This window comes from Dasypus novemcinctus, chromosome 15, assembly GCF_030445035.2.
Source record: "Dasypus novemcinctus isolate mDasNov1 chromosome 15, mDasNov1.1.hap2, whole genome shotgun sequence".
Taxonomy (NCBI): Eukaryota; Metazoa; Chordata; class Mammalia; order Cingulata; family Dasypodidae; genus Dasypus; species Dasypus novemcinctus.
In genome coordinates, this window is record NC_080687.1 from 68,635,408 (window position 1) to 68,660,570 (window position 25,163).

The 25,163-nt window shown below is 34.4% G+C and overlaps 1 protein-coding gene across 1 annotated transcript in view; it reads left to right on the forward strand.

Annotated features, from left to right (window-relative positions):
- The window catches only part of KLHL1 (kelch like family member 1), a 476,203-nt gene that overhangs the window by 423,111 nt on the left and 27,929 nt on the right, over positions 1 to 25,163 (forward strand). Inside the window, exons 8-9 of the mRNA XM_004463148.3 lie at positions 2,499 to 2,661; positions 22,604 to 22,816. Coding sequence (XP_004463205.2) covers positions 2,499 to 2,661; positions 22,604 to 22,816 — 376 coding nt within the window. The remainder of the gene's footprint in view (positions 1 to 2,498; positions 2,662 to 22,603; positions 22,817 to 25,163) is intronic.

Genomic DNA, 25,163 nt, shown 5'->3' on the forward strand with positions numbered 1-25,163 from the left:
CAGGTTTTCCAGGAAACAGAACCAAGAGAATATTCAAGATATGCAGGATATTTGTGTGTACACACACCACATACACATATACAGATTAAGGGATTAACTTTAAGGAATTGATGCACATGTCTGTAGGTCTGGCAAGTTCAAGATCTATAAAAGTTGACAGGAGGGAACCCAGCAGACTGGAAATTCTGAGGATGAGTGATTGTCTTGAGACAGAATTTATTATTTTTTTCAGGACTAACTGAATGGATGAGGTCCACTCCTTTATTGAAGATAATGTCCTTTACTTAAAGTGAATTTTTTTATAGATGTTAATCACATCTACAATATACCTCCATACTTACATCTAGACCAGTGTTTGACCAAAACCTGGACATCATAATATAGCCAAGTTGAAACATAAAATTACTTCAACAGGCACTTCACAAAAGGGGATATAAAAACAACAAACATATAAAAGAGTGCTCAGCTTTATTTTTATTGCATAAAGAAAGAACAATCAATATCAGACATTTATGCCTTTTGGGTTTAACTGTCATTGCATCAAAACTCCACCGCTTTCCCATACATAGCTTTTTTACTGGCTTATACAAAATAGCATGTACTAGTTTGAATGCAGGTATGAGGACAATTTGCTACTTTATCCTTTATTGTTATAATTTTGTAATACATAAAAGGAGATTTGCTCATTGTAATACATTCATTCTATTTTAGTTAAATAGGCACTGACTAAAATATATGCACTCAATGAGGCCAGATACTTTGTCTGCTTTATTCACTACTGTGGCCTTGATGCCTAGAACAATTCCTGAAACACAATAAAAATTCAATGAATAATAGTTGAAGAATGAATGAATAAGTGAGGAGGTGTGATTTTTACTTTCACATCAGTGTTGGCAGATGATTTTCCATGGGTATCACTATTTTTGTACATCTTATGAGGAAGGCAGCAATGTCCCCTTGTTTTAGACTTTGAAAGGATGAATTTATAATGAACAACCTAGGAAGATGGAGATAGTACCTGCGTAGGAAGATAGAGATAGTACCTCCCTCTGAAGTAAAAGGCACACCTGCTTAAAGGCATAAAGGTAATGTCTCCCTCCTGCACTAGGGGCAGTATGTTAACTACCCATCATAAATTAAGTTCCTTTACAGTCACACAACCCACTACATGTATAAATTTAACTGACCCTTTTTACATCACCCTGTGGGAGGGGCTTAGGGCACCAGCAAAAATGCATATAATCCAACTACTGCTGTTGCTGGTAGTAAAAAACTGACCTTCATCTCTGACCCAGGAGTCTTATGTCTTCTATCGAGCTGCATGAATTTGTGGCAGGCTAACTTGCCAGCCTGCAAGTACAGTAAAATCCTAGAATCTTCAGAGTTCTTGACAATAAGATATTGACTTTTGAACTTTAAGCAGGAGGAAAAATTCATCAGAACATTTCTACTGGTAAACACATCACTTCAGTCAACATTAACATGATATTTAGGGACGCGAACTTGGCTCACTGGATAGGGTGTCTGTCTACCACATGGGAGGTCTGCGGTTCAAACCCCAGGCCTCCTTGACCCGTGTGGAGCTGGCCCATGCGCAGTACTGATGCGCGCAAGGAGTGCCCTGCTATGCAGGGGTGTCCCCCGCATGGGGGAGCCCCACGTGCAAGGAGTACGCCCTGTAAGGAGAGCTGCCCAGCACGAAAGAAAGTGCAGCCTGCCGAGAAATGGTGCCTCACACACGGGAGCTGACACAAGATGATGCAACACAAAGAAACACAGATTCCCGGTATCGCTTCTAAGGATAGAAGCAGTCACAGAAGAACACACAGCCAATGGACACAGTCAGGCAGAGAGAAATTTAAAAAAAAAGATATTTAGATATGTAACAACTGTTTAACACTGAAGAAAATTAATTTATGAAGAAGTAAATTTATTGGAAAGGATGTATATAGAAGTTTTATATATTTTCCCAATGATAACTCACTATTAATGCTATTTATTATTTTTACTTGTGTTTGATTTCAGTTAATAATATGAAAGAAGTTCATATTTCCTAAAATGCAAGGTTTAAATAAGCTTATCAAGAGATTATATAGGAAGATAAAATACAGACAACCCTCCATTGAAATTCAAATTAATTCATGGCATTGCTTAATAAATGTATAACAAAGTAAACCTAGGTATAGAAATATTCATCAAAAGCACAAGCCTAATGTGTATCATCTTTGATTTTTAGAATTTGTTTCTTCATATTATCATATCTATGAGAAAATAAAGTAATTTTCTTTTATAAAAGATCAAGGTTATAATATTCATTTGTTTGTTCTAATTTTTTTATCTTAGTGAATATCATATTCATGCAAAAATTTCTTTGTTGCAATTGTTGAGTGTATACGAAATGAGTACATACTGAATACATCATAGTTTTTACTGTTCCTTTCATTTAAGACAACTCACTGAAATAAACTGATTCATTTATCATTTCTCTAATGCTTCAGGTGTAACAGTACTTGAAGGTCCTATTTATGCTGTGGGAGGCCATGATGGCTGGAGCTACCTGAATACAGTGGAGAGGTGGGATCCGCAGAGTCAGCAATGGACATTTGTAGCCAGTATGTCAATTGCCCGAAGCACGGTTGGTGTAGCAGCATTAAATGGCAAGTGAGTAGGTTTTCCTTTTTTTAATCTAAAAAAAAAAAAGATTACTGAGTGAATATTCTTTTATAAATAACTTTGGTAAACTGGTTTGATAAAACATTTTTAAATATTTTAAGATTTTGGTGTTTTTCAATTTAGACTTCAGGACTTTGCACATTTTATGATTATCAATATGAGGCAACCCAAAACTTCTTCACATATATTGCTGATTAAGGAAGTCTCAAAATATTTCATGAGAATTTTGTGCACTAAAATTTTGCATATATAAATAAAAATTTATTTTTGGTAAAATAATCTGAGTAACCTTCAAAAACCTACTAAAAGTTTGGCACTCAATATATATATTTCAACAGAATATGTCCATCTGTCCAAATTTTACTATCTCCATTCCTATCACTCTAATTTAGGGTTTCTCAGCTCCAGCACTATTTATATTTTCGGCTGGATAATTCTTCATTAGAGCATGGGGACTGTAATGTACATTGTAGGATGTTTAGCAGCATCCAGACCGAAAAACATAGAAACACAGAAACATAGAAATGCAAAACTCACTAGTTTATATAAAAGAGCTGGCTTTCTCCCCTTGCTCCATTCATAATTTTATCAGAAATTTTGTTCTTTGAAGATAGGACAAGTTGGTTATTTATTTAATAAGAGGGCAAAAGCTGTTCCATAGTAATTTGTGGAGGAGACTTCCAAAATTTTCATTGCCCTGGTATGTAATCCTACAGAAACTTTGCCCTATCTCTTAGATTTATTGTGGAAAGAGGGATCTTATAGGTCCCTTTCGGGGTCAATCCAATCAGTTTCTGTGTTCTAGGATTTAGCATCTAAGGTTCTGACCAATATGTAAAAGCTGATATTGGTCAGGTAGCCCAGAACGACATGTACCCAAAAGAATTCTAAATTATTCTATGAATATTTGCTGGTATTATCTGGGAAATCTTTAATTATGGCTCTTAATTCATTTTGGGTCAAAAGTTTAAATCCTGTTCTGGTGGGTAGCCAGTTTCTATATAATCTTTAAAGGAACCTGGACTAGATCATTTTCCCCTCAAGAAGTCAAGAGGAACTGGCTATAGAACAACTATAAAAGAAGGACTGGGTAAAGGAAGCTGGGGAAGCCAAAGGTTGGTTTGGGGGTTTGTTCCCCTTTGTTCTATTTTTCATGATTTCTTTTTAAAATAATCCTTTAAATGAAGCTGCTATGGAGGCAGGTTATTGTCTAGCAGTCTCTAAGTACCAATCTTGGAGCCCTTCTTTTTTTTTAAGACTCCTTTCAAGTGCATGATTTTGTCCCTATAAAGTTTCTCAATGTGGCCTTAAGGAAAATTGTCCTTCATCACTTCCATCCAGGTAGCTGGGCCATAATGCAACTGCTCTGATATTAGCAGAATCTCCCTCTGCCCCTTGATCCAATGATACCTGGAACTGAACACAGACTTTGTAAAGTCTGAACACAGACTTTGAAGGGAGGCACGTTACTCAGGATGAAGAGAACTTGCTATCCACTCATCATGTGACCCAGCTTGGGAATAGCCTTGTTGAATGAACCTCAAGTATTCCCACACCCTACATCTCTAAGAGAGAAGGGCAGAAAATCAGACAGCTGGAGGAAGAAATGAAATGAAATGGAAGGTCTGACCATAGAAACAAAAGCAAACCTAAACCAAATGTACCAAAACCCAAATACAAGGCAACTGAACTCAAGGCAAATTGCAGAGTTCAGATATAAGAGGGGGTTACCTGGGGGATGCAGTGTCTTGGTGATCAGACAGGAGCCCCAGAGGGCCTGTTGTGGAAGCCTCACCTGGTGGGTTGCCAGAGTCTGCAGCCCCAGAGGGGCACCTTCTATATCTCAGCAGCACTTCCGAACTTGTCTAAAGACAAATCAGTGTTGAGTTTGCAAGTTACAGCATTTTACTGAGGACACCAGAGTTTTGCTGCAGCAAGGAAGCCAGATCCCTTTCAAAAACGGAAGTAACTTTGAGATTCCAGGAATGGAAATGATTTTTTAGGCATAAAATGGAAGTTAGCTTAGTTCCTATTGGCTGGATGAGGGTTCGTCCATTCTGTAGGGGCAGAATTAAGGCAGGTAGGCCTTATTTTTTTGGGGTCAAAAGGAGTAAACTAAAGGCTTGATTGACATCAGGTTTGGCTGCCTTAATGGTAGGTTCAAATTTCAAAAAATCAAGAGGAAACCGAAGAAGGAGTTCAAAGAAGTAGGGCACTGTTTTTTGTCTTTTGGCTTTGAGGAATCCCCAGGGTTTCCTCTATATAATTTTATCACCATCTGAATATTTTTTAAAAGTACGTGTTTATGTGTGTGTACATTTACAAAGTTACTATTATAACACATTATTAAAATAATATAGTATTGGTTTTTCCATCTAAATTGTAAATGAACTATTTTCCATGTCATTGAATACACTTAGAAAGTCAGTTTTTAAGGGCTATAAAGTTGATCACTTTATGAAAGAAAAATAAAAACAAAAATCCCTAAGTAAAAGTAACTTCCATGATTATTGGTGTCTAATCTATTTCCTAAATTTTGATATTATAAGAAAAGCTACATGAATACCATTATTCATGAATCCTCTGAAATGTTTCTGACTGTTTCCTTAGGAATAATTTTACAAAGTGAATTGCTGGGAAATTGGTAACGAATTGTTTTCAGGCTTCAGATAAATATTTAAAATATTTCCTTCAGTATACCAAGAGTTTTCCCAATAGCATGGCATGAAAAAGTCCTTTTCAGTGCACCCTGGTCAATAAATATTGTGTTCATTTGTCACCTCACAATTTTCTTTAATTAACTGGAAAAATATTGTTTTAATGCCATTTTAAAAATAATAGTGAGGTAGAGGTTAAATTTGAGCATACTGCTCATTCTACATGACCAGGTATATGTCTTTCTATTCTTATAAAATATATAGCAATATTCTTTTTATCTTTCTATTATGATTGTCACAATATCAATATTTACATTCTGTTTTCCATTTAATTCTTTAATTATGTGTACTTTTGACACACCAAAATCTCATATATATGAGTATTTGTATCAATCTATATTTATATATGGTTTCTTCATTTATTTTCATGATTAAAACTATATTCTTTGTGACATATCATTTTAGGGACAAAAATGAATGAAGAAACTGTATGTGTATTATATATATTTATACAAAATTTGTGTATATACACTTTATATGTTATACCTTATAGGGAAGTCATATTTCTTGTAAGTATTCTTTTTCAAATTTTCTTTGTTTATGCAGTCTCTATGTTCTTTTATTTGAACTTTAGATTAAATTTCTTATATTCCAAAAAGCCACTCCCCAGAATTTCTGTAGTACTTTAGCAGGAAATAAATATTTATACATTACTTTGAGAAAGATATAGGATCTTTAAATTTGAAATTTTTTTTCTGAGACAATGTCATACTTTTATCTTTTTATACCAGTCTCTATGTGTTTAGTGGTATTTAATTTTGGCAGTGTTTAAAATTTTTTTCTGAAGTTCTTTATTTATTCTATTTATTTATATATTTACATTTTTATACAATTATATGCTTATTAATATATGTTATCTAATAAATACAAATTTCAGATGCACTGAAGAAGATAAGTTTATGAATAACTTTATAAGAGTCATCTTACTAAATGCATATGCTAACTCTATTACTTAAGAGTTTGTAATAATAGGCTTTCTAGGAAGATAAACTTAATAGTCAACTAATAATGAAACTTTTGTCTTTCCCTTCCTAATATTTATTTAACATGTATTTATACATATATTTATTTTTCTATTGCATTTCTTTTTAGAATAATGCTGTAAGTAGTAGTGACAGCATCTGTCTTGTCTAGATCCTCTAGTTAAAAATACTTTAGTACTTCATTATATGTGAAGTTAGTTATTTCAAATCCATATTCCAAATCATGTTAAGGGTAACATCTTAACATCTATTGTTTCCTTGGTGGAGATTTTAGTTTAAAAAATCAAGAATGGGTTCATGTATCATTAAATTCGTCCTAAGAATTTATAAAAATTATTTTTTTCTTAGTTGATCTATTCATGTGGTAATTTGCAGAACTAAATATACTAATTTTACATCATCCTTATGTATCTAAAATAAAGCTTATTTGCTCGTTTTACATTATTCCTTTGTTATTTTACTGCATTCCATTTGCCAGCATTCTAGCTATGATTTTGCATCTATATTAGTCTATATTCTTTTGAAAAACAATTCCACAACATTTTTGCATTATTATATGAAGTGTGTTTTAGCATCCAAACATCATACCATGAATTGAGAAGCTTTGTACAAGTTTTCTGCTTTAGAAATATCCATGAAAATGAGAAATATTTTCCTAAAACATGAGAGAGAAATGATACTAGAAATTATATGCTCATTTACATACATATTCTCTTTAACATTTTTATGTCACTAAGATTCTGATTCAACAGAATAAAGTTGTACATCTCTAATTTTACTACTGTTAATTAAAATCCATATTTTATTGTCTTATATCCTCCTTTTAATTCCTAAATGTGTTATTTTTGTGTGCTTTTCTTGTTATAGCTTTTGTCAGTGTCACTTGTTCTTTGTTCTGTTTTGTTTTTTTTTTAGGAGGAGGTACTGGGGATTGAACCCAGGACCTGGTACTTGAGAAGCAGGTGCTTAACCACTGAGCTACACATGCTCCCCCATTATTTGGTTTTGTTTGCATTTTTAATAAAACAGAGGCTACTCTTATTTTTTCTTCCTTTTTCCATTCATTAATTTCTGCTTGACTTAGTTCTATTTTATTATGTCTCAAAATACAGAATTTAATGAAAGATAGTATTAGCAATTTTCTTCTTTTCCTTTTCTGTCAATTGGTTAAAATTGTGTTTACTCATTTTCCTATAGTTGGGCATTTTAGGTGTTTCCATCTTTGAACTGTTAAGAATAGTACTGCAATGAACATTCTTGTATATGCCCCTTGAGGGCAAATATACACACTTTTACTGGGTGTAGCTATAGGATATTCTTGTGCTCTGCTTTGATAGATTCTGTGAAAAAGTTTTTGAAAGCGGTTTTACTAATTTGCCTACTTGCTAACTGTGCATTAGAATTGTGTATGCCCCACAGCCTACTGACCTGGTAGTGTTGCCTTTACCTGTTTATGTTTTTTTTTTTTTAATTCATTCTGGGTGGTACATATTCCTATCATGTTCCCCTAATGACTAATAAGATGAGAACCTTTGAGTACATGCATTACTTATTTTTGTATCTTCTTTTTGAAGTATATATTCAAATATTTCCCTTATTTCTATTGGGTTTTTTATATTTTTCATTTTGCTTTATAGGAGTTCTGCATAATTGTGAAAATGAAACATTTGCTAAAAATGTCTCTCACTTTTAGTAATAGCAGTGATAGTAGTATGAGTATTAGTAGTAGTATTTTCCAGGAAGGATGTGGTGATGATATAATTTCTTAGACTTAATATTTAAAAGGGCCTTTCCTATGTTTTGTACATTAGCTGCAAATTGGCTTGAATATTTAATGTCATAGCTTTCCATCTTCAAAATTCAGTAGATATAAAAATGCAAGGTGTTGATGGTGGGGTGATTTATGGGACCCCTGTACGATGTTATGCACATTTATTTTGTAAGTTCACAACATTTACTATATGCTTATTGTTTATATATGTTCATGTATGAATGATATACTTCAATAAAATTTTTTAAAATTCAATAGATATTACTTAAATTATCTTCCAGAATTTTTTCTTGGATAAAAATATAAATCCAGTGCTTTTTCATTCTTTTTGTTTCTTAAAACCCAAATCCTTTTTTTAATAGATTTTAAAATTTTTATATCAGTTAGGGTCCAGTTAAGAGGCAAATCATACCATTTATCAGTTACTTTAACCATTTAATATAAAGATTTGTGATGTCAGTATACAAATTAACTAGCTAACTAAAAAGCCAAGAAGAGAATACTGTATCATTAACATATCAACTAAAGGAAACAGCTACCAACTCTGGGACTGGAGAACAATGGGAAAGGATTGGAATTTAGAAACTTGTGGAAGGGGCCCTGTGCAGCTGCAGCTCAGACCTCTGTGGCTGAGTCACTACTCAGGTGGTGCTGGTATCTCTGGGCTGAGCCAGCCTGATGTTGCTGATGGCACTGAATGATCTCAATGAGGCTGATTCTGCAAATGATGAAAAAGCTGCTAACTGGATGTAGCAGATGCTGCAGAACGAACTGCTGCTGCTGGGGTGAAGAAGACAGGATGGGTGACACACAGGAGTAGGAAGCAAACCAGAAGAAGCAAGACTTTCTGCTCTTCTGGTCTTTCAATCTGTCTAGCACCCCCAAATGTCACACACTACCAAGGAAACCACTTTCAAAGTGACTGTGGCTTGTGGAGTTTCACATCCTACCTCAAAAAGCAAAGTATAGAAATGTGGAGTTGAGGGAAAAGAGCTTAATAACTGGCATATTCTTCTCAAAATTCAAAATGTTTAGCAGGATACAATCTGATGTCAACTTTTTGTTCTTTCAACTTATTATTTAGAGATTCATTTTAAGAATCTCCAACATGTCTTCTGCTCAAGAAAGCTTTTATCTATTGGGAGATTTTTGTTTTTGTTTTTTTAAATTGTTCCCTTTTCCACTGTTCTAATCCCCTGATTTGGGATATGTATCTTGGTATATATCTGTTAGTGGGTCTTTGTGTTTTTTAGCACTGTTTTCTTTTCCACAAATGTCTTTTCCCTTAATGTTTTCATTTCTCTTCTTCTTAAACTGGAAATTGTTTCTTCTATAGCACCTAGTCAATTATTGCCAGTTTCTTTATAATCTTTATTTCCAATATTGATTTAAATTTTTAATCCATTCTAATTTTCCTTAAATAATATTCTATTTCAGACACTTTTCTTTTCTTTATGTTGCATAACAATCCTATTTCAAATTACTGTTTTCTTATCATTTTTTAAAATCCCCAATATCAACAAATGCATATTTTCTTAAAAGCACATTTACTTATTTTTCCTATAAAGCATGAGTTTCAAATTTTACATCTATTCTTCTTTAAGAGTAGTATGTTCTTATGTTACAGAAAGAATCTTACCCATGTTTTGCTGTATTTTGTTTTCCTATGTCTTCTAGTGGGTTGACTTGTCACAAAGTGTTTGTCTTAATTTCTCTCACAATACATCTAATACTCTCAAACTTTTTGATAGAAGTTTAGTTAGTCTCAATATGCATTATTATTTCAAAAATTTATCGGATGAAAGAGGCAAAGTGAACAAGAATCAGGGAAGGTCAAAGCATTGTGTTATATGACAATTTAGTTTCGTTTTTGTGTTGGGTAAAGTTATTTTTCTATTTGCAGCATAGTTTTCTCTATCAAATCTCCTTCCAGTACCATACCTTATATCAAAAAATATCTGGAAATATTTGTGCTGGATTTCTTTTGGCTGTAGTTGTTGAGAAATACCCAGGATCCTACAAGGACTGCTGATTTGAAAAGCTGATGTGTAAGAATGAAAAGAAGTTGAAATAGTATACACTCTAGTGATCTCATAGAAATAGGGTGCTAAATAAAGTGTTGTTAAGGATATTCTTCCTGTAAATTCCTAATGATGATGTGATTTTTTTAAAGAGGGAAATGAAACTTGGCCTTGATATTAAGTCTGATCCCATCTGTAAGTTAACTAAAAGAAAAATTTCTTGGAATTGTTTCTAAATGAATAAAGTACATCACATTCCCATTGCCTTTGATGCAATCTTGTTTCTGTTATAACTTTTAATGGCAATTGAAGAAAAAAAAATCTCTGTTAATATTATATTACTCTGCAGAAAATGCATATATAATTAATATCACTTTTTCCAATCATGTTTATCTTTTCTTTTGAAAGAGAAGCCATTTTTCCTGAAGCATTAAAATAATATTTTTCTAGAGAAAAAAATCACTTAATTTGGAAATTAATGTAAAATTTCACATTCCTCAATATTATTTTTAAAAATCTGCCTATGGGCTATTTCTATTCAGAGATGGTAAAAATTATAATAATAGAATCAATGTTTCTCTTGGATGATAATTTTCACAATTCTGATAAGGGAAAAAAGCATATTCAATGTTTTTTGCTACTTTACTTTTTATAATATTCATATACAAGTTACAGTCTCCATCTGTTCCTTTACTGACTTTTTCTTACCAATTATGTTGATGCTAATAAATTATTTATTTTGTATCCTCACCCTTTTAATATCTTATTCATTTGCTACATGATTCTGTAATTAGAAAACACACACACTTATATTAAAATTTTAATATATTACCTATGTTAGTCTAGTTTCTTTTTTGATAATTACTTTGCTTTATACCTTTCTAATCTGTCCTTTTGACTTTACTTTGAAATATCATAATATACGTGTATTTCATGATATTAACCAAACCTAATAATTAATAAACACAATAAAACTCTAATAAATAAGACATTTGCAGCAAATTTTACATGTTGCTATATCTGAATTATCTATCCAGTTTCTTCTAATGCCCCTTGTATTAGTCAGCTAAAGGAGTACTGATGCAAAATACCAGAAATCTCTTGGGTTTTCTAAAGGGTGTTTATTTTGGGTAAAAAAGCTCACAAGACCCTGAAGAGTTCAACTCAAGAATGATTTCTCACCAAACTCTGCTGCCATGTGTTGAAGCAAGATGGCAAGTGATCTCTGCCTGGTTTCTCCCTTCTCTTAAGGTGCCATGTGCCTAGCTTCTTTCGCTCTCAGCTGTAGGCTGGCATAGGGCTTGTCTCTCAGGGCTTCCTATATCACTCTAGCATAGGGTTTGCTTCTTTCCAGCCCTTATCAGCTGAAACTATCAGGCAAACTGCTCATCTCTTCCCAGGGCCCCAGGATCAAACATGACAGAGCTATCTCCGTTTCCATGTCTATGGAGCTCCCTCTCTCTTCTTGTGTCTATCTGAGTGAGAATCCATTTATATCAGCCCACCAACGGGGCGAGAACTAAACTCTGAGTCACGCCTTACTGATGTGGTCGAATTAAAACCCTAATCTCAACAGGTAATTTAATCAAAGACATCTCAGGTGACTCTAATACAATCTAAAGGGATCACTCCCAGAGGAATAGACCAGTTTACAAACATAATCTCTCTTTTTGTGATTCATAAATAATCTCAAACTGCCACATACCTTTTAAACTGGCTATACATATGTACAATTAATTATTTGGGTTGTTTTCCTTGTCCTTGTATTTGCTGGTTAGCTAGATTATACATAATCTCAAGAAACCCTATTTTGCTCTAATACCATGCTTAATGTTTTTATTTTTTAAACTGTTTGCATTTTAATTAAATACATTTTCCAAAATTTAATCATATTTCACAAAAAATGCATTAATGATTTCATTTTTACTTCAAATAATCTTTCTCTTTAATTCAAAATAGCATAGCTCTCATTTAGGTACCCACTAAATCTTGGGTATGATTTAAAAGGCCCAAGATTTCTGTGGTTTGATTACTGTCTATTAACAGCTACCTGATTTTCTTGTTACTCAGAGAGAAACAATCTCTAGTAAGTGACCTTTCACTCCAGACTCAGAGCAGAAAATTGGTTCAGTGTCACCCACTGACAGTTGTTTATTTTTTCCCCACCTCTACAGAGGTGATTTTTTCACCTTGTTTTATTTTTCAGAAATCACTAATATGTCATTTGACCCTGGTTGTTGCTTCTCTGATTATTACTTTGAATAATATTCCCAATTAAGATTAATAAAAACACATAAGCTATCCTCTTGAGTTTAGTTATTTATGATACTATCTATTATAGAAAACAAAAAATTGGCTCATGGCTTAAAATTAATGAGTATATTCTGATGGATTCAAAGAACAAAGTTATATCAATTCCATGAAACATTTTGGTAGGTGTTGCATTAAGACAGATTAAGTAAGGGTTAGATATGTCCTCTTATGTTTGCACAGCCTCATAAAGGTGGTAAAAAAAAAAAAAGTACAAAAAAAAACAGTGAATGGACATTGTGAAGTGGTGATTGGCCATACAAAATCTCTGATGCCCAAAAAATATATGTGCATTAGTGATTCTTTTTGTTTTTCAATGCTCCCTGCCCTGCACTGATACTTACAAATCTTAGGCTACATACAGTCAAGTCTTCCCCCTTTTTCCCTTCATTTCCTGAGTAAGTCACAGAGAATTGGTACAGCCCAAACACTTCCATAAGTAGGCCTAAATTTTTATAAATATTCATACTGCCACTAAAGAGTTTGCAAAAGAGACCAAAATAAGTGAGTTTGTTTTATGATTCACCATGTCAAAAACTGATTCAATCATTGATTCAAAACCTCATGTTAATAATATCTATAGGACAGTTGCAATTTCTGTTCAGCCTTAAGCTTATATGGCTAAAAGAATCATGAGAACAGGAGTTAATGTCTGTCATTTTTTCCATTATGTCCCAATATCTAGTACACAGCACCTTAAACTTCAAGGCCTACCACTTGCATGGTGCCTTCCAGTGCCCTGTTTCTAATTTTGTATTCAAAGTTTGATACTCTTTTTCCTTAGATAGCACCCAAAATTGTATAAGCTTCAGTCTGTCTTGGAATCACAAATAAAAAGTAAGATATTGCTTGTTTGCTGAGTTTCACTGGAGACTGCTAAAGGGGTCAGGTTTGTAATATGCCTTCTGGAGGGAATGATTTTTTACAGGGACTTGATTGATTTATCAGATTGCAGAAAAGTGGGTATGCATTGCAATGAGAAGAAACACTGTGTGTCAAATCACTGAGTACGAAATAAAAACAAAAAGTGGAAGCATTCAATTTGACTATAACATAATGGGAAAGAGTGGCCTCAAAATTCTAGATAAAATGTCAGACTCCAGAATATAGAGGAACTTGATCAAGGTAATGTTATCAGAGTCAGTGTCTGGGTTCTTGGCTTTGTCATGAGAAAAATTTCAAGGACAAGTCACAAATTAAGAATTTTTTGTGGGGTAAAGCAAAGAAACAAAAGTATACCCTCAGATTTGGGGGTGGGCATTCTCAAGGGAGAGAAATGCAGAGTTCTGCCCTGGGGTCTGCTGTTTTATGGGGTACAGGGCTCCCGGGTCTGCACTGATCTGGGCATTTGAGAAAGGGGAATTCTGCTGGGTGATTTGATTTTCCTAAGGCATTAATGGTTGCTGTACAGTGGTGATTGGCTTCTGGCTGCCATCCATGAGCTCTGCAAGGCATGTTGACTGGCAGTGATTGGCCTCTGGTCACTGTCCAGGAGACATGAGGTCACCTGAAAGTGGAGTAGGTGTGGTGGTAATACCCCTCCTGTACCTTCCCTCTTTCCCACCATGTAATGATGTTGCTGGCAGCCTGCTGATAAGACAGCCCTTTGGGTGTGTGCTGTAAACTGCCCCTTCCTAACTTGCTTCTGTGAGTCAGGAAGCTAATATAACTTAGCAGGCCATTGCCTCAGTGTCTGTGTGGATTATTAGGTTTTCTGTTCCCTTCCTCCTTAGATCCCTATTCTATCCTGCCTCAGTAAGGGCACTGTATAAGGTTTAATCAGGAAAGTGGCATGGTTTTGTTTCAATTTTATAAAGATTCTTTTGGCTGAAGAATAGTTTATAATAGTTCGAGGAAATTATAAAACTACTTGAATCCACAGTAAACTTGCTCTGATATATTCCCAGTAATTCAGAGTGATTACTTGATATATCATGCCTTGAAATTAGAAAGCATACCACCAGAAGATAATGTGTTGCACCCCTTATTTGAGTATAGCCACCTCCTGACCTCTTGGTCTGGAATGCAGTGCCTTTGATGACTTAAGACTCCACTTTCTTTCCCAGTCTTCACTCTCACCAATCACCTGGTTAGTGTTCCAGCCATAATGGATCATTCAACATCCCTGTACATACCTTACCCTCTCTGTGCCTCTGTTTCCTTGTATAAAGTGGAAATAATAATACTCATCACATAAGGTTGAGGATTAAATGAATTAAAACATATAAAGTGCTTAAAACTATGTTCCCTGAGCATGCCATGCTTGTTTCCACTCCTTTGTCTTGTGACATGCTCTGCCTTCTGCCTAGAATGCCCTTCCATTTTTTACGTTGTGTGTGTATGTTCATTACCTTGTGGTTGCCCACTACCCACTGGTCATTCAGTTTCTTTCCTCTATCTTCTACCTTTACTTTGGATACATTAAAGAGTTCTTAAATAATCCATTCTAGAGAGATAGCCTAACATTTCCTTAAGTCCCCTTAAGTGCCCTATGGCAGGATTATCAATTAACAGGATTTACTTTATTGCACTTTAGAAAATGGTTTCAGGAAGTATTAAAAATATATTAGAATCCCCTTTGCCTGAAACCTAAATAAGATCATTTATACTATTTTCACCTAATTTAATCTGTACCTTTTCCAGGAGCCTTTTTAAAATCTACCCAGTTAAAATAATCTTTCCTTGTATTGAGTTCCCAGGAAACATTACTTTTTTTCTCTGCCATTTATCAAAGTCTTGCTTCAGTGGATCTTAAAAAGGTGTTTTTTCTTTGACAAGTTTCCATGGATGAATCAACTTTTCTCTAACATTGAACATCAGTGCTTCATTCATTTTTTTAAAATCTCACAAAAATTTACTGACCATGGTGATATATCAAAGAAAATTAATCAAATCTACCCTCAGTGAGCTTTTATTACATCGAAGATAAACTGGGGATAAAAGAAGCCTCGGGATTATAATGGTAGTAGATGGAACCTGGCAAGGAACTGTAGAGGAATTAAAATCGAAGTGATCATTTCTACCATGTTTTGGGCTAGTGAATTCTACCAGATTTTGAGATGTGGTTAATTGACCTAAGTTAATTTAGCTATTTAAAATGCCAGGTTACTTAGTAAATGTGAGTAATTTCTGACCATTAAAGATAAGTGAGATATATTGATCCTTAGCCTATAAACTTGCTTTCCATGCCATATGTTATAAGAAAGTAAAGTGGCAGACTGAATTTGTCACATTTCCTAACAGTTATTAGTAAGAAAACACAAAAGTAACCATGTAGTCTATTAGTGTAAGATTGGTGAAATCCCCCTCATTTTCCAGTTAGGCACTCTAACAAATACTTCTTAAGAAAAAGCTCACTGAAAGACATGCAGGAGAAGTACTCTGAAAGTAGGATAAGCATACTTTCTTAGGGGATCAGATGAAAGAGTTCTCCATTAAGTAGGTAAGAAAATTCCAAATACAGTTCTGGACCTAGAGAATTGCTCCAAAGGTATTATGCTTTTTGGTTTGTGGAATTCTTATATTTTGATTATGCAAGGACATGGATGACTGAACAGTTTTTCTGGGAAACCACATTAAGTGAGTGAAAATACATGTGATATCTTATGCTTCAGTAGAACCATCTACTATTTAGATAAGATATTGTAAGCAATTGGTGTAGCCATCCCTAAATTATGCACTATTGCTAAAGCATGTCAAATATTAAATAATTTTCCCTAGGTTACAGATGAATTCATAAATTATTTTTAATTTCAGGGAAAAAAGAAGGTGTTAGCAGGAAAGACTTTCTAGAGGAGATGCATCTGAGTTGATTAATGAATAGATATAACCTGACATATATAGTAAAAGGTAGCCAGAATAAATGCACAATGACAAAAAGAGCTGAGAAAGATCTAGTTATGTGCCAGAAACTTCTGTCTCTGAATACCAATTCTGCCCTTCTTAATAAAATATAAACACCAATTTTTAGCTGGGCATATGTCTACCTAAAAAAAAGTTCCCAGTACCTTATCAGTTAGGTATTGCCATATGATTAAGGTCTGACCAGTGGAATGTGAAAAGTGAGATGTGTACTTCACAAGATGCATTTTTAAAAGGAAAGGATGGGGAAGTAGATGTGGCTCAAATGATAGAGCATCCACCGACTATATAGGAGGTTCAGGGTTCAAACCCAGGCCCTCCTGGCCCATGTGGTGAGCGGACCCATGTGCAGTGCTGCCGTGCACAAGGAGTGCCATGCCATGTAGGGGAACCCCATGTGCAAGGAGTACACCCTGCAAGGAGAGCCACTCCACATGGAAAGCGCAGCCCACCCGGGAGTGGCACCACACACATGGAGAGCTGACACCACAAGATTACGCAACCAAAAGAGACACAGAATCCTGGTGCCACTTGACAAAGAATGCAAGTGGACACAAAAGAACACACAGGGAATGGACACAGAGAGCAGACACCAGGGTTGTGGGGGGGGAGAGAAAGGGAGAGAAATAAATAAATTTTTTTTTTTTTAAAGGAAAGGATGCACTCTCTTTTCTATTTTTCTTCAACCTACTGTTTGGAATATGGTGGTGATAGTTAAGACCCTATCTTGGGGCACTGGAACAAGAGGATTAGTAGAAAATTCTCTAGGGGTCTTAAACATCACTGCACACCTTTTTTTTTTCCCCAAAGATTTATTTTATTTATTTCTCTCCCTTTTCTCTCCTTCCCCCCCCCCCCCATTGTCTGATCTCTGTGTCTGCTTGCATTCTTGTCATGTGGCACCAGGAAACTGTGTCACTTTTTTTGTTATGTCATCTTGCTGCATCAGTCTGTGTATGTGCAATGCCACTCCTGGGTGGGCTGAACTTTTTTTGTGTTGGGCGGCTCTCCTTTCGGGGTGCACTCCTTGTGCATGGGGCACCCCTACATGGGGGACATCCATGTATGGCATGGCACTCCTTGTGCATGGCAGCACTGCACGTGGACCAGCTCACCACATGGGTCAGGAAGCCCTGAGTATCAAACCCTGGACCCTCCATATGGTAGGTGGACACTCTATCAGTTGAGCCACAACTGCTTCCCAACTGCACATCTTTTGAGCAAGGTCATTCAACAGTTCTGTTTTTGTCTTTTCAAGGATATTTGCAAGTTAAATAGCCTTGCAAGACAGAGATAGTGTCTTTCTCTGGGGCAGAGAGCAGATTTGCTTCCTTACCAGTAGATGCAGTATCTCCCTGAGTTGCTTTGTATCACTTTGCTGGTACTTGAGGGGATAAGTGGAACCAATGTGAAAATGAAGTGCAAGCTACCTCTTCTGCTGGAAGTCATTTCTCCTTTTCCCAGGAATTTTGTGTCTTCTGCCAGCATCTTTGAAACTGTGGCAGTCCAATTTGTTAGCTTCAAAATAGGGTAAAATTTCAAACTCTTCACAATTCTTAACAAATAGTCATATTTTAGAGACACTGTAAGTGGGAAGCAGCCTCGGTCTCCACACCTGCAAAGTCAGTCACAGACACTTGCACACAAATTCTAATAATATAGAATTTGGTTCCTGGAATTGCAATATTGTATGTATTAGGATCTAAAATATGTGGCACTAACTTAACCTGGCAAGAAGACTTCATGACACCAAAACCTGGAAACCTGGTGGTGGGCAAAACATTAAGTGAAACTCGTCTACCTGGAGAGTAAACACGTAAGTTATGGAAAATAGTACGGAAGACTCAGGTTGTTGGTGATATTGGCAAATTTTTACCATTTTCAGCAGAGTTCTAGAAAAGTTCAGTTAAGCCCCAGTACTTCAGAATCATCTGTCAATACTTGACATATAAGGTTTTACTGACGTTATCCATTGCAAACTGGACTGTGAAGGATGGTCTCCTATGATTCCTAGAAACGTTATCTTTCAGTTATTTTTCTTACTGCCTCAGAATGAAATCCCAACTCCAAAGCATGACATATCCTCACTCACAGTCTAATCTTTCCCTTATTGCAGCTGCATCTCTTTTTTCCCCACCTTCATTCCACCTCTTCCATCAATGTGACATTCCTGCCACTTTTATTTTTCACAAGCTATGATCTTTCATGACCCTTGTCTTTACACATGGTGCTTTCTCTGTGTGTAATCCCCCCCCCCCCACCCACTTCTTCATCTTACATATTTCTACTCATCTTTCAACTCTAAGTTAAAATGTCAGGTCGCCTTACTTACTGTGAAATTGTCAGCTGTCATTTCCTATGTTGTCAATGCATTTACTCCCAGCATCAACTTCTTGGCTCTTCAACTTGACATCTAATTTGTCAATGTAGTAAAACAAAGAGTGACTTAGTTTAAAATATGACTAAATAATTTGTGAGGAAGGATTTAAGAAGATAACCTTTATAATTATTCAAGAATGTTTGTACATTGTAGTATTTATTCGAAGTACTTAAAGTATGCTATTACTATCCTAATGTTATTTGTTACATTGACAATAATAAAGTATTATTATCATTGTTACATTCTAATTCTTTATCACTTAATTTATGTTTCCAAATAATGAAATGTAGATAATGTTGATATATATATATATATAATATAGCACATCATAATTTTAAGAATCTTTTCAAGCATTGAAATATTATCTATCTATTTATTTTAATAATGGATCTATGAAGTGAGCCAAATGGATATTATTATGTCTTTTATACAAATTCCAATTTTCTGGGGTTTTTTTTCAGAGCTCTTTTATGAGGAAAAATACATTATATTTTGTCCTTTAAATTTTGTTCTAGTATTAATCAAAAATTTATTATTAAAATTATGATAATATATCTTGGTAATCTGTAGAGCATATCATAATGAAGGACATGAAAAGGCTCATAACATAGGCTACATAAAAGAAAACACTAATAAGCTAGCTTAGGTTTTAGAAAATAATTTTTAAAATAACAGCTGTGATAGAGCAAGCATGTATTTTGCATAAGAAACTGTCAAATAGTATCTCATTTTTATCCAGGCATTACATACATTTCTTGTGTATATAGATGATTGTATTACTGGATTTTATCATGGAAGGGCTTATACAGAGGAGGAGAGACTGAATGAATAATAATTTTTAATAGATGAAATTTTATCAAAGAAGACAATGATATTGTAACCTGTGAAATTGGAGGAAACATTTTATTTCCAAATAAAAGACTGTGCTTATAGGTTCAACATTTAACTTCTGTAATATAAGTGGCATGTTTAATAATCATAATATGTTCTTTCTAATATTCTGATGGGGTTAAAATGTGGAATATTCATTAACTCACTCAGTTCTCTTACGTACTAAGTAGATTTTTCCCTTGGGTAAATTTGGTTCAATCTATAACATGCTAATTCATTGCCATTCCTTTTTATATAGTATATTTTGAATATATTACCCTTCTTTAATAATTTTAGAAAAAGAAAATTAGTAAGATATGAATATGTTTAAATATTTTTATTGTCAGAAATGCTGGTCTTATGAAAACTAAATTATAATTCATTATAATTGTTCAGTATAATGTGTATGAATGAATAGAGCACTTTGAAATCAATAATTCCTTTAAAATAACACCTAAAAAATGTGCAAGGTGTGCTTATTTTTAATATATACTAACTATGTACCAGGGACTGAGTTAGGTGCATTGCATGTAGTTGCCTAGCAAATGAAATCCCTGTGAAAATATTTGAGTTAATTTTAATAATAAGATCTCAAGATTATAATATACTTCTTTTGAGTTAGGTCTTCTATTTAAATGAACATAGCAATAAAAATTGAGATTTCATGAAGTAAGATGATACAAGTTTCTGATAGAATAAAATGTTGCACTTCCGGGAGCTATTGCAAGCTAAATTGTCTAATTCTTGCCCTTTCAAATGTTCCTATTGGTTAATCTCAACACTTTTTTTTTGAAATTGAGAGCCCACAGACACTTGTAAGCAATCAAGCAAAGAACATTTAAGGCACACTTGTGCAGTCAGAAACATTTTATCATGACAGGTATAATGAGAATCATAAACAGCCTTTTTTTTTCTTTTTTAAACATGTCTCCATGATTGGAATTCCAGTTAAAAAATAAATCTTAAGAGTAATTAAAGGATGTTAGAGCACGAATTTGTAAATCTAAAATATGCATGGATTTATATGTTAAATTATTATTATAATATGTTATATTAATAACATTATTATGTCCTCCTAAGCATTTAGATAGAAAATGTAAAGTATGGAATTAAGTTTATTTACTAATGTATTAAATATCATGTCCACTAGTAAAGGAAAAAATGCCATAACTTCTAGTCTCATCAAAATATTACTCCTTAACTCAAAAAATTCTCATAAGGCTCTTCTGGCTTCCTTTCTCAACCAGTGAAGTGGTACCAAGTGATCTACCACCCCTCTTCTCCTACACCATCATCTCTCCCTCATCTACCACTTTCCCTTCAATTCCACAGTCATTCTTCTCTGGTCACTCTGGCTTCCTTGCTGCTCCTGGAACATTTCAATTACTCTTCAGTCTACCCAGAATGCTTTTCCCTCAGATATCCTTAAGTCCACATGTCCTCACAACCTTTTTTACGTTTTTGCTCAAACATCACTTTTTTTGGTGAGACCTTCCCTAGCATGTATTTAAAACAGTAACGACTGCCCCTACTTGCAGTAGTTGTACCTCTGGCTCCACATTTTGACTCTATGTCTCTCGCACTTAGTACCTTCTAAACCAAGTAATATATATATTTATTTTGAAGGTTATCTACCTTTACCAATTAGAATTGAAGGTAAGGATTTTTTCTTCTTTTTGTTTTGTCCACTGATACATACACGAAAGTTAGGATAGAGGGTGGAACATACTAGGCTATTAAAAATATTTTTGAATGAATTAGTGAATAAATAAATGCAATAAGTGACTTTCAATGCTGTAGCTTACATGATCAAATTTTCATGATGCTGAATAATCACACAAGAAATATTTTATTAGAAATACAGATCATATTTCTAGTCATTTAAATACTACTTATACTCTCATTCATAATATAACTACAGTAAAATGAATGTATCAAGTTCATTTCAGCATTTTTCAGTTGGTCAGAATAAAATTGTACTTTTTGATCCTATAAATTCTTGTCTATCTACAAATATTAGCTACAGAACAGGCAATGATTAGGGAAACTGGTGTTGTTGTCACACTTGTTTAGATTGTTCCGTTTACTTGGAGTAGGCAAGATTTATACACTGGCAAATTAATTTTTGATCAGCAATCAAGATAATTTTCCCTGTTATTATGGTCACTTACATGAAAAATTGGAGATAAATATAACACATTCTATGATATAAGCAGCCACTCAATGTTAATTAAAAGTACTGTTAATATGATTTAATTATTTTTAAACTAAACAGTTTACATCTTCTAACCTTCTATAAACAATAGGGATTAGAATATAGCAGGTGTTTTAATTTCTTCTAGTATACTGTGTATTGTAATAATAGGTATTCAAGGCATATGTAATCATTTATATGACACTGTTTTAGTCTGCTAGGGTGCTGGAAGCAATATACCAGAAATGAATTCGCTTTTACAATGGGGATTTATTAACTTACAAGCTTACAGTTCTGAGGCTGTGAAAATGTCCAAATTAAGGCATGATGTTTAAATCATCAGACCATACTTTATCCCAAGAGACTGGCTCTCTGTGATCCTAGATTCCTCTGTCGCATGGCATAGCACATGATGGATGTGTTGGGCTCTCCCTTCTCCTCCAGGCTTCTGTGCCTTCAGCTTCCTACTTCTGGGGCTTTCTCTCTTTCTCTGTATTCATCCCATTTATAAAAAAGTCTTGTAAGAGAATTAAGACTCACCCTGAGCCACCCCCAAATGAAGTAGCCTAATCAAAAGTTCCCACTTATAAAAGGTTTACAACCACTGGAATGGATTAACTTTAATAACATGATTTTCTGGGATCCATCCAACTTCAAGCCATCAAAGACATCTTTTGAAAAAATCTCCATGTGAAGTGATGTTTTTCCAAAACATGTAAGGTTCATATTGTGGTTCATGTTTATTTTTAAAAGATTTCCTTTTCTACATTTTTGTCATCAAGACTCTAATATTAAATCATGTTTTTCCAATTGTGTTTTTTAGATTATATTCAGTTGGAGGTCGTGATGGAAGTTCCTGTTTGAGTTCAATGGAATATTATGATCCTCACACAAACAAGTGGAATGTGTGCGCTCCAATGTGTAAGAGGAGAGGGGGTGTTGGAGTGGCCACATGTGATGGTTTTCTTTATGCAGTAGGAGGCCATGATGCTCCTGCTTCAAATCACTGCTCCAGGCTACTGGATTATGTAGAGAGGTAAGACCCAAGGACACTTCTATGAATGAGGCACGCAAATTATACTGATACCTAATTCATGGGATTATAACTTCCTCCTTCCCTCCTTCCCTCCTTCCCTCCTTCCCTCCTTCCCTCCTTCCTTCCTTTTTACAACTTTTATTTAAAGTCCTACAATTTTTTCCCACAAGATCCTATTGTAATCTTTAGATTTCTCCTTTATCTATTCTAAATTTTTGGTTAAAATGAAATGTTAAGTAATTTCTTAAACAAGAATGTATGTTAATTCTTTTTTTTAAGAAATGGATATTTTGTTTATTTGTCCTATTCATCCAGTCTTGTTGATACTACTACCTCTTCAATGCAGTTATGGATTTCCTTGTTTTGTGACAAAACTTTCTTAATTAGGAAAGGCTTTTTAGAACTATATTTTCCATAACCCTGCTGTGTGGAGGAAATATAGGTCCTCTCTTGCCTATTCCTAAAACTGACCATATGCACAAATACAGATGTGGAAAGGGTGCCTTGGCTTTACCATTGTTCCAATAACCCATATACTTCCTGGCATGGTTCTAGCTGAGTTCTCTTTAATGGCTCTACTTCACTTGCAAATATTATTTTTTGTGCCATAAAGATTTGAGAGTTAATGACTTGTGGTGATACTTCCTGTTGCAAAAATGGTTTAGTTTCCTAACTGCTAAAACAATGCCATTCAATGGATTAGCTTAACAATTTATTAGCTCACAATTTCAAAGGCTGGAAGATTTGCTTCTGTGCAGAATTGGTGTATTCTGGATGACCAGAAATCTTTAGGGTTCCTTGGCTTCTGTCACATGGCAATGCACAAAGCAGTGTTTCCTTTAGATTGCACTGAATTCCAGCCTCTGGCAGCTGTCCTTGGCTTCTCTGTCTGTTTGAATTTCATTCTGCTTATAAAATTCTCCAGTAATAGAGATTAAAGCCCAACCTGATTCAGTTGGGCCACCACCTTAATTTAAGAGATCTTATTTACAATGGGTCCATACGCAAGGGACAGGGGGTTGGGACTTGAACACACCTGTTGTGGGACATGAGTCAATCTCCTACAATAAGGATACATGCTGGTATAAGAGGAAATGAGAATATGGATGATTAAGGTAAGCTGTTTTATCAACTGAGATAGATTGTTATTCTTCAATAATAAATAACTTAAAAGTCACAGTGGCTGTATACCATAATGCTATTTTTCTTACTCATGCTACATGTCCATGACAGTTTCATATTATCGCTCTATTTCTTAGAGTACATTGAAGCCACAATCTTGAGCACTGCTGGTCTTCAGGTCAGAAGGCAAGAGTAGCAAGTTCTTAAAGATGCTATTTGCAATTAACACAATTCTTGCCTGCATATTTCAAAGACAAACCAGTCATATGGACCCTGAAAATTTCATTGGGGGTGGGGCAAGGAACAGTGTTCAGTTTGTGCCTGGGAGGAAAACTAGAATTATTTGATGATAGCATTAATGACCATCATTTTTTTTGTCTTAATATTAAGAAACCTCATCCTTTATATTAATGCTTGTAAGTGGCATAGTTACTGGGTTATTTCTAGTTATTTTTCCTGAGGATATGTGATGATTTATTTTGAAGATAAGGTCATTGGCAAGGGGTAACTATTGGTAAACAGGTTCTGCTCAAATGTAAGCGAATTCTTGGATAAAATAGAGAGTCATGTTTAGTACCATTGCTACTCTGCCTTAACTCTATATACACATTGAGAAGGGCATAAACTTAATCACATTCTCTCTTCTAAATTATCTTATCCAGTAAAATTAGGAACTGTATTATAGTGAGGATAGGTGTCAGAATCCAAATATTCAAGATTTAAACTTTTAAGCTTGGAGACATGTTATCATTTATTTGTTTTATTTTATTTTTTATTCTTTTAAATTGAAGTATATCATTCATACATGAACATGCATAAACAATAAGTGTATAGTAAAGATTGTGAACTTACAAAATAGACATACATAACATCACACAGGGTTCTCATACATCACCCTTCCACCAGCACTTTGCATTGTTGTGAAACATTTGTTACAAACAATGCAAGAGCATCATTAAAATATTACAACCAACTATAATCCTTACCTTACATTTGATATATTTTTTTCCCCAACCTGTACTATTCTTTTTTAAATTATATTTTTGTTATTGACCTTGTGAACTTACAGAACAATCATACAGATGTGTAGATATCCCATGTAACACCACACCACGGTGGAACATTTGTTACAGATTATGAGATAATATCATCAGGCATTATCACCAATCATGGTCCATAGCATACATTTGCCACACTTTTTCCATACACCTCCATTATCAACACA